The sequence below is a fragment of the Phaethon lepturus genome, unplaced genomic scaffold, assembly GCF_000687285.1.
Source record: "Phaethon lepturus isolate BGI_N335 unplaced genomic scaffold, ASM68728v1 scaffold10818, whole genome shotgun sequence".
Taxonomy (NCBI): Eukaryota; Metazoa; Chordata; class Aves; order Phaethontiformes; family Phaethontidae; genus Phaethon; species Phaethon lepturus.
The window spans coordinates 5,471-16,248 of NW_010558285.1; the positions used below are offsets into that span (position 1 = coordinate 5,471).

Consider the following 10,778-nt stretch of genomic DNA (forward strand, 5'->3'; position numbering starts at 1 on the left):
GTAATTTCCTGTGCTTGGGAGATGATAAATCACCCTCATAAAAGCAGGGTTGTCTTTATAAAGAGCTTAACTATCTTAAGTCTAGCTCCCATTTCTGACACTTGACAGTTAGGTGCAGTTCATGGGCAAGGGTGCCACTTAACTTGAGTTCATTGCGCTGTTTGCTTGTTGAGGTGATGTGTAGATGCGTCTTGATTCTAGTCATGCACTAGAGATGATGCAAAAGTTAATTTTTGTTGTTTAAACTAGCAGTTGATTGTGTGTGTGCACTGTATAATTATATGATCTATCAGAAAACAGAAGGGCAGATGGGCATGTCGTGTTCTTTAATGATGGGAGGCCATCTCAAAGTTTTCTTTACGAGTAGATGAGAGTGAAATTGATCTTGTAATTGGTTTTTCTCTTTTGCTCTGCAGGGTTCATTAACAGACTTTCTCAAGGCTAACGTGGTTTCTTGGAATGAGCTATGTCACATCGCTCAAACGATGGCTAGAGGCTTGGCTTATCTTCACGAGGATATACCAGGGCTAAAAGATGGACACAAACCTGCCATCTCACATAGGTATAGTATATGTAAAATATTTTCAGGTGGTTGTTACTACTGAACTTTGAGCTAAAGCATATGAAACATGGATAGGTAGGAGGTATTCAAATAAATACTCCATGATAACCTTCCTTCCAGAATTACCAAGAGCCTCATAAGAAGAATTTTGCCCAGCCTAAGCAAAAAATCTAGCTGATGGTTTACAGAACTTTGTGAGGCAATTGTGGTTAATGTAATAATTAACTGTATAAAAAAGGAATTCATTTAAGTACTCTAAGCAATATATGAAATAAATGACATTATTGCTGTTTGAAACAACTTTAATACTTGTATACATAACTTTAAGTGGTACCCGAATGTCTTCAGACAGAAACATTTACTCTAAGTGTTGTTACACCTACTGCTGAGTGTAGTTGCTGGTTTTTTTAAGTGAGGTAGGTATAGAAAACTATTAATGGAAGTAAGGAGCTTAAATTACCGTGGTAACCAAAATAAGATAGGCACGTAGAGTAACAGAAATACAGATTCTTAGAATTTGGAATTTCATGAGCAAAACTGCTTGACTGATGGTAAAATTGGGGAGAGGGAGAAGTACACACAGGACAGATGAGAATCTCCAGGTCGAGTCCATTATCTTTTGATTCTGCAGGAAATCGTGTATCTCTTTGAAAAAAATGCATCTTGATTGTTTCTAACAGTGTTTTGCTTCCTAGTATTTAAAAAAAAATAAATGTACTTGTAATTAAAGGATGCGGTAACTACATTTTCATCCTATTTCTGTATCATACATGCTTATAAATCTGTGTGTATTTTGAAACTAAGCATAAAATGGTAGTTCCAATTGTGGTCTTATGTATTTCCATAAGAATAAAGGTGTACAAGTGTACTCCTAGGTTTTATTATTATTCTTTTGTTGTTTAAATGGACTGCTTTGTTATAATTTTCTTCCCTTTCATATTATAGTGTTCTTCATTTTATTATGTTACTACTTCTTTAGCTTTATATGGTATTTCATGTACTAGACTTCAATTTTTTTTTCCTTAACTTGAAAGGGACATCAAAAGCAAGAATGTGCTGCTGAAAAATAATCTTACAGCTTGTATTGCTGATTTTGGTCTAGCTTTAAAGTTTGAGGCTGGAAAGTCTGCAGGGGATACACATGGACAGGTAAATACCAATTTATTTACATGAAGGATATAACTCTTAACTGCATGTGAATGGAAATCGATAGCTTAGGCATTCTTCATGCACAGAATACTATATCATCAACCCTATTTTTGGCACTCTTTTAAGGAAGGTGGCAATTTGTGCTTTTTCCTCGCGGGCTAAAAAGTAAGCTATTCTTTAGATAATTACAGATCACAGGCCCCACCAGTCTCGTTACATGGGCTCTTCCCCCCTTATTTTCGTTCTTATTAGAGGATTTGGACACGAAAGAGTGGTCTTGCTGTATTTTACTCATTTTTCTGAGATGCTGTTCAGAAACTGAGGAATAATACTGGCAGCCAGTTTCTAACTTTCTGATCTAGCAGCACCCACTTTCCTGAAATGACAACAGTACTAATCAAGCGCTTGTAATGCAAGAGGGAACTGGTTCAGTACCACGTACCTTTAAAATCACAAGCTTGAGTTTAGAGCGTTACGGTTTCTGGAAAGCTAAATATATTTAATTTTAGGCAGAACTTCACAGTTTATGGTTGAGCAACAAGAATAAAATCCATACAATAAGATTATAAAACCTCAATAACACTGCGTAAGAGAAACATAACCATTACTGTGAAGGTTTAGTTAGCGGAGTAGTTCTTGTTCAGACATCATCACATAAGGTCTGATTTGTTCAAATGACATAATTTTGTAATTGACTGTGATCCCCAAAGTTTTCATTTAATGGCCAGTTTTGTATAAGTGATTTCATGTAGCTTTCTCAGTATAAACTGTATTTTGGGTAGCTAGTTTTCCTTTGGTATTTTTATTACTGTTCCTGTCATGGGAAGAAACATAAGCAAGTTTCCCATCCTTACATGAAACACTAGAAATTCTTTTGTCATGCAAAAATAAGAATAGTGGCCTTCCTGTAATCTGGAAGAAAATAAGGAATGGCAGTGATAAATATGTTGAGTTGTTATGCTAATGTGTTATTTTAAAATATATTCAGGTTTTCGTGCTTCATAAGAATCCTTATAGAGCCCAGTCTATATGATTGTTTCTAATTTCTCTTACCTACTACTGGGTATATGAATAGAAGCAACTTCCAAGGCTTAGTGCTAAGCAAGAATAACCATGGCTATTTTTAATCTTTGACAAAAAATAGTACTGGTCTACGGTATTATTAGAACTGGCACCAGCTAGAGTGGTAATTGTGGTCATGCCGACTCTTGGTGTACAAACTGTGATGCTTTCCTTTCTTTCAAGGTTGGTACACGAAGGTATATGGCTCCTGAGGTCCTAGAAGGTGCTATAAACTTCCAAAGGGATGCGTTTTTGAGAATAGATATGTATGCCATGGGATTAGTCCTCTGGGAATTGGCATCACGCTGTACTGCCTCAGATGGTAAGCAACATATTTGATTTATGGAAATACTTAATGTAATTTGTGAGAGGTGTATTTAAAGCAAGAAATTGGAAGGTAGGTTATAGATATGTAATAGAATTTAATAAGGGCTGTAGTCTTGTGAGGAGATGAATGAAACACCGGCATCATGTAGTCACTTTATAATTTAGTCTCTTCAGTATTTGGCATCCCAGGTAAAAGTTTTCTGATACATGGATACCTGTTGTATTTCTTCTCCTGGTCACAGAAAGGGAGAGAGAATTACTGTGGAACTCCTAACCTAGTATGTTTGATTTCTTCTGAGGTTGGCCTGACAGTCTTAGTACCAATCAGTTTATCTTAAAAGTACTGTTTCTCTTCATAAACAAAAGCTCAGATTAGATTAATCTTGGTAACAAAGAGATCTCGCCAGCATTTGCTGAGGAATTGATGTCTCCTGCTGTACACCTCAGCATCTGGACAACGACCTGCTTTTTAGTGTTGCCTGTGGAAGATATGCGTAGACGCTTACTAATGTCAGAGATCTGTTCCCAACAGAGTAAGGGAATACAAGACTGAAAGACAGGAATAATTTTCATAAGTCAACATATATTTCATTACAAAGGGCATTGATGCAGTCAATATTTTTCTAACCACTTAAAAGCGTGTGCTGGACACCACCTTGGCTCGTCTTGAGTCATGGTGAACTGCTCATCCCTGCATCAGGAACTCAGTTTTCTGCACTGAGGCATAGAAGAGTGTGTTTCTGGCTTAGCCGTGGGTGCCAGAGTGAGACTCTGCCATATATGTTCAGGGCTTCTTGACCCTTTCTTTCTCCTTGTTGTCACTAATGTAACATTAGTTCAGCTCATAGATGTCAGAAATTCTGATTAATTGTTGGTAGCTTAGAGATTGGAGATACAGTAACGTCTGAAAAATCTGCAGCTGATACTTTATGGGTTAGCTATGGGTCCATCACGGTTGTTTTCCTCAAAGCAAACTGTTGGATCCACTTTTTAAGCTATCAGGAAAAGATCTCAGATACCTGATTTCAAATATGAGTACTATTCTTTAAATTTTGTCAATGGCGATCTTTTTTGGGTGGCCAGAATAAGTCAGGATTAATCAAGAACAAGACAAAAGACAGGGCTCAACAAGGTTTGGGAGAAAGTTGCATTTTAGGTACAGTCTTTAAAGTGGCTAAATTCAACTAAATAAATACGATGGTTTCACTTGAGCTAGTGGTGTTCACCTGTCAGAAAGCTTTCCTGCGAGAGCCCAGCGCAGCTGACCGATACCGATATAAAAAGCGAGAATGTATTGGAGATCTCAGCAGACCAGCACGTGGCCACCTAGTGCTTTTCTGCTTCAGATGTTCCTCATGGAGTGGAAGCCACCGGAGAGGTTTTACCCTTTTAAAATGTTAAGCTGTTTACTAACAGGATCGATGCAATCTTGCGCAAGTCTCTGAGGACTCCCCATGTTCTCTGTTGATTCTTAGTGTCTTGGTGTACTATAAAACATACGTACCTGAATCTTAGAAGTGTGTTGTAGGTCTCTCTGGCAGGTGTGGTGATTACTCCGGAAAGCAAAGGAGACATCAGTGAAGGAAAGCAGCCTTCCTGAACCACAGCTTTGTGTAGCCCTACACTCACCGCAGCTGCCTTTCATTCTGCAAACGTGGGGGGGTGGGTTTCTGGTCCGTTTTGCCTGGACTCATCTGTACCACACTGTTCACTTCTGTCCTCCCCTTCCTCCTTTTTTCAGACTTGATCTGAGAGCACAAAACATGTATTACAGTAAGTTACGATTACCTAATCTATCGCTATGTAATCTATAGTTCAGCACATAAAGCTTGTCCCTCTGATTCTGTTAAGGACAGGTATTACGCTTAGCCTTTAACATAGGTACTTTTGTCCTGGGCCGTATGGATCGGAGGAGGACAGGCGTAACATGCAGAGAGGGATGCAGCAGTTGCTATCCCAAGCTTGTCTGCTGCAGTGTGAGGGGTATTGAAAACATTCACCGGTGGCCTGCTTGGTAATGGGATACCGAGACAGCAAAGCTGAAAGGAGGAGGGTGATTTATCGTACCAAAGTTAACGGTTTGTTGGAGGAGGTTGGGGAGAAGCGGTGGGTCTGAGAGCCTACATCCGCCCTTGCATTTTGAAGCTTTAGGTTGCTGCGCTTGGCTGCCACGTGCGGGTGGGCAAATGCGTGTAGCTCCTGAAAACACCACTGCTGGTTAATTGAAGTCTTAGTCACAGTTTGCTGCTAACATGTCATAGCGTGAGCTGTTCAAGGCAACAGGAAGTCAACTGATCCATAAGATTCTGGTTATGGACTACTGGAGCACAAGTCTGATGAGGAGCGGCTGAGGGAACTGGGTTTTTTCGCTCTGGAGATGAGGAGGCTGAGGGGGAGACCTTATCACTCTCTACAGCTACCTGAAAAGGGGTTATGGTGAGGTGGGTGTTGGTCTCTTCTCCCAAGTAACCCGTGATAGGATGAGAGGAAACAGCCTCAAGTTGTGCCAGGAGAGGTTTAGACTAGATACTAGGAAAAATTTCTCTGAGAGAGTGGTCAAGCATTGGCACAGGCTGCCCAGGGAAGTGGTGGAGTCACCATCTCTGGAAGTGTTCAAAAAAACGTGTGGACGTGGCACTTTCGGACATGGTTTAGTGGGCATGGGGGTGTTGGGTTGATGGTTGGACTTGATCTTGGAGGTCTTCTCCAACCTTAGTGATTCTCTGATTCTATGTTTCTACATTTCCAAGACACCAGTCTTCCTTCCCCCACCCCTTTAAAAAATGAAAGCAAAATTGGTGGTTTAATTTCTTGTTTTTTATCTATAGGTCCAGTAGATGAGTACATGTTGCCATTTGAAGAAGAAATTGGCCAGCATCCCTCCCTTGAAGACATGCAGGAAGTTGTAGTTCATAAAAAGAAGAGACCTGTTCTAAGAGAGTGTTGGCAAAAACATTCTGTAAGTTGGCAAAAACATTCCGCAAGTTGGCAAAAACATTGCGCCAAGTTCTTCAAAGTTCTGTCATGATCTGACTTTCAAATTTCATTAATCCTGTATTAATAATGTTCATAATAGTGTCTTTTAGGAAGAATTTTAAGTATAATAATTCTGGTAAGAATTAAATGGGCTGTAAACTAATATGTTGCAAATCTTAAAGTATTCTCTCGTCTGAGTGATTTGAAAGCGAGTGTTTCAGTTTTTTGGTGAAAGAAGAGATTCTTGAGAGTTACTTTTCAATGCACATGTTAAAAATAAGCCTTTCTTTTAAGCATAATAAGAATCCTTAAATCATTTAAGAAATAACAGTCCTGATTTACTATTGGAATGCTACAAACAACGTAATAACATAGGGTAAGGAGTGTCACATGAGAAATTTCTGGGGTCAGTTTGGGAGGAATGGTGTGCTTTCCTGACCTGCTTTATGGCTGGAGACTTGCAGTAATGCCACTGCTTAGTCCTAGTGCTTCTTTTTAAAAAAATGGGTGGTTATAAACAATAGATTACACTGTCTGCAAAGAAAAATGAGTGTACGTTACCATCTGCTCCTTGTAATTAGCATATTGCTGCATTAGCTCGGTGTTACTTTGGAGAAAAGTTAATTGCTGTCAGCCATAAATCCCCTTTTGTACTGTTTGATTTTTTTTTTTCGTTGAAGTTGCATTTGATCACGGAAGAGCTCAACCTCTCTTAGTGTGAGGTCTTTTCAAATACCATGATGACTTACCAGCAGACTACAGTATTGTCTGGTGTTTCACCAGGATTTGCCTTGCTGTTGTGTATATTCTTTAGATAGTGTGAAATAAGTAAGATGTAAGGCCCCACACGACCTGCTAGGTTTCAAAACAAATATGGCATAGCTTCCTGGTTGATGCAAGGGTTAAAATTCAGCAGGTGTACCTTAAAATGCAATTTGCTATTTGAATTGCTGGGCAACCCCACCTCCATAAAACCTGCTACTAACTGTGCATACTGGGGTTTTTTCTGCTTTCTTTGCTCGCAGGGAATGGCGATGCTTTGTGAAACGATAGAAGAATGCTGGGATCACGATGCAGAAGCCAGGTTGTCAGCGGGTTGTGTAGAAGAACGGATTATTCAGATGCAAAAATTAACTAACATTATAACAACAGAGGACATTGTGACTGTGGTCACAATGGTGACAAATGTTGACTTTCCTCCCAAAGAATCCAGTCTATGATAGTTGCACTGGTCACGTAACTGGCCACCAGGACTCTTCACTGGAGCTGCTAAAGCTAACGGGACTGCTTACATCATTGCTGTTTTCTGTGTGAAAAGAATGGTAAGTCTCTCCGGAACATCATCAAGAGGTGTTTTTCCTTTATTTTCCCCTTCCTCCTCCCAAACATGGATCCATGAGACTTTTTGCATTCCCTGCTTACACCTGAAGGACACGTGACTGAGAAATGATAACGTGCTGTTAAGGAACTTAAATGAAGAACATGGACCTGTACTGGCTAATCAAGCGTTTTAAAAACTGACATCAGATTTCTTAATACCTGTCAGAAGAGACTAATTCCTTAAATGAACTACTGTTATTTTTTTTTAAATCAAACATTTCATTTCAGATTTAAAAAAAGGGTAACTTGTTTTTATTGCATTTGCTGTTGTTTATAAAAATGACTATTGTAATGCCAATATGACACAGCTTGTGAATGTTTAGTGTGCTGCTGTTCAGTGTACATAAACAAAAGTAATCAAGTGGGATATAGCAAAGAGGCTTCCAAGTATTACTTAACCTCCCTCAACAAGGTATACCTCAGTTCCACCTCTGCTAAATTATGAGATTGACAACACTAACAAAATTTGAATAATAAATTGATCCATGTTTTGTAAATGATGTATTTCAAATTCACTGTGTTATTTAAAAAGGGTAAGCTATGCTTCATGCCAACAGTAAATGGCCATTCCTAAAGCAGTGTTTTTAGCCTTTCCTTGTACTAGCTTGTTGTGTATAAAAAAGAAAGTGCTGTTTATTGAAACGAAATTTTTCTTCCTTGTTTTAGTTTAAAGCTTTTCTCTTACCTCCATTTCCCAGAGTATCTCATACATTTATTTAACTGAATACTATTTAGGTTTGCTGTGTCTGAGGAATATATGAAAACTTAAGCATGACTTTTTTTTAATTTTCTGTGAGCTGTGACACTGGAAAGCTCTGAATTCTTTGTTCTTTTTTAAAAAAGTCTTTTTCCTATTTATGTTTGTGACAAGGTCTGCCTAGTGTGTTTTCTGTTCCACTAAACAGTATGCAGTGGGTTCTGTATCACTGTTTCAGGATCACCTCAGGAAGCTCAGTTACCCCAAATTCCTTATGCCCTGCTTCAAGATTTGCAACTTCACTCTCCTTAAAGCTTGGTGCCATCTTACCAAGAGTACTACTTCATGGCTGTGGCACGTAGGGGTATCCTAGAATCATACAAAAAATTCTAGCCACAGATTTTGGATTATAAATGCTTACAAATTTCAGGGATATTTTAGATAGGCTTACAACTGAAAATATGCAAGGACTAGTTAAAGGTAACGAATACCAATGGCCGTAGCACAGATACTCAAAAAATAAGGAAAAATGTTGAAATTGCTTTTGCAACTCCAATGTTCTTTTTGAGTTTAGGAATGCCTTACACTTAAATGATGAAGTGACTGGTAGGTAGGTGCCAAAGTGCTTCTCCAAAGTACTGCTTCATGCCATATATTTGATCCCTTATACAAACTTCCAAGGAAAATAAATTTTACAAACCTCTTAGAGTCCAGAACTGACAACAGCGTGCTGTGTGTTTCATCGCTGTTGTCTCTGTTTCCATACCATGCATTCAGTGTCTTTTGAAAGAAGCTTTTAATGTTGTGATTTGGAGCTCACTGTGAATGTGATCTGGAAAATTGATGTCTACTGCCACCAGATACTCTTAGTGTTCCATGTGGACATGAACTCTGGGAATGGTAAGAGAGACATTAGGGCTAAACAAGACTTAGGTCAACTTGCCTGTGGCAGGGAGGGGGAGATGGGTTGAGCAGTGCTGCCCATGTCTGATATGCCACCCAGTGCTGGCTGGCTTGCTGCTCCTCACCTGTGTGCCTATGGCTCACAGGTGGCCGGAAGAACCCTGAAGTGCCACTGGTACTGTAGGGTACAACCCTGTGGTGGGCAGCTGGGCCAGAAAAAGAAAGAAATGGATTTGGGGCTGCTTCTTTGATTGACGCTTCCATTTTTAACCCAGGGACATGACATTACATGCACCGCAGGACCCAAACCTAGCTGCTGAGTTCTGAACAAATAGGAATCGCTGAAGACCTCTTTGCTCTCCATAAATTTTAATCTGTTTAGTAGCAAAAATGGAGCCAATACAGATGGTGTAACAGAAGATCTGATGCAAAAACTGGTCATGTAGAGGACATGCATCATCTGTGCATTACGCTTTAAACTGCTGCCAGAACCTGCAATGTGGTGGGGACCATGCAGACAACACAGGGCACTCATGTCAGGAAGATGGAGATCACTTACCCTTGTATTTCAAAACTGCCTTTGGCTGACCCCAAGTGTTTAAATTTAACGGTGTAACTTAGTGTCCCTGTGAAAAGGATGTTCATAGCATAAACACTTTCAAAGGGGTAAGAGCATCCCCAGAGCTGCTCTCGCAGGGCCTTGCAATGTGCATTTTTCCTTTGCTCCTAGAGCATTAAATGGAGAAGTTGAGAAGAAGGAAGTTGCTGCCTGAGCCAGCAGTGCTTTGCCAGTGCTGGTGTGGGCAGCATTCAGTAGGGCTGATGCTAGTGAGCCATTTTGGCACTGCGTACCCTGTCACGGCGCATGGGGGTGAGCTTCAGAGGGTCACCCTGTCCCCTGGCTCGTGAGGAGCAGCCAGCCCCTCACGCTCAACTTACTTTCAGCCTGAGGCTGCCGAAACAATGACTGCGGATCTGCCGCAGGACTGATACTTACTTCTTAAGTTGTGTTGGAGGGCAAGACACTTCGGTATCATCTCCTGCATTACTTTGTCCTCGCAGCTACGTGTACTGGGGCGTTTCAGAGCGCAGCCCATGCATCGCACTTGTTGGAGCTGTTGAACTAGCGCAGTCTTTCCCAGCAGTATCCTGAAATACCACCACAAGGGCTGACATCCACTGCTTGGAACCTTCTGCTTGAGATTTTAAAAAGCAGGTGTAGCTTTCCCATACAGCTCTCAGTGTGCTAACTAACTTTTACCCAGACAGTAATAAGATGTTTCCTGTTCATATTAGCATTCGACAGAAGAAAGAGGGGTAGCAGTTTGCTCTGTTTCCAGCTTCTTTTTTTAAACCTTTTTTAACACATTACTTTTATTAGGAACACTTGGTACAAAACGCAGAAAGCTGCAATATACCTTCATGGGCAAAACCATTCAAGTAGCATCCTTGATGGAACATCATTTACCTCAGATACTCAACCAGCAGTACTTTTCTTTTTTCCTTTTATTTTTTTTAATGCTGTTTCAGTCCATGTACTATTCGTTACCTCTCAAGATTTTGGTAAGCAATTATTTTGACTTTACTCTTTGTATTTGTCAGCGTTTTGGGCACAGGTTGTTGTACTACTGTCAAAAGGTGCTTGCTGTTTTTCTGCAAGTACTAAAAACAAACCAACCCTCCCCCCCTGCCCTCAATAAAGTGATTGTTAAATATTGTACA

The 10,778-nt window shown here is 40.0% G+C and overlaps 1 protein-coding gene across 1 annotated transcript in view; it reads left to right on the top strand.

The window, feature by feature from the left end:
- The window catches only part of ACVR2A (activin A receptor, type IIA), a 10,260-nt gene extending 2,565 nt beyond the window's left edge, over positions 1 to 7,695 (top strand). Inside the window, exons 3-7 of the mRNA XM_010293010.1 lie at positions 417 to 562; positions 1,597 to 1,711; positions 2,957 to 3,095; positions 5,929 to 6,059; positions 7,102 to 7,695. Coding sequence (XP_010291312.1) covers positions 417 to 562; positions 1,597 to 1,711; positions 2,957 to 3,095; positions 5,929 to 6,059; positions 7,102 to 7,296 — 726 coding nt within the window. The 3' untranslated portion in view covers positions 7,297 to 7,695. The remainder of the gene's footprint in view (positions 1 to 416; positions 563 to 1,596; positions 1,712 to 2,956; positions 3,096 to 5,928; positions 6,060 to 7,101) is intronic.
- Positions 7,696 to 10,778: the final 3,083 nt, after the last annotated feature.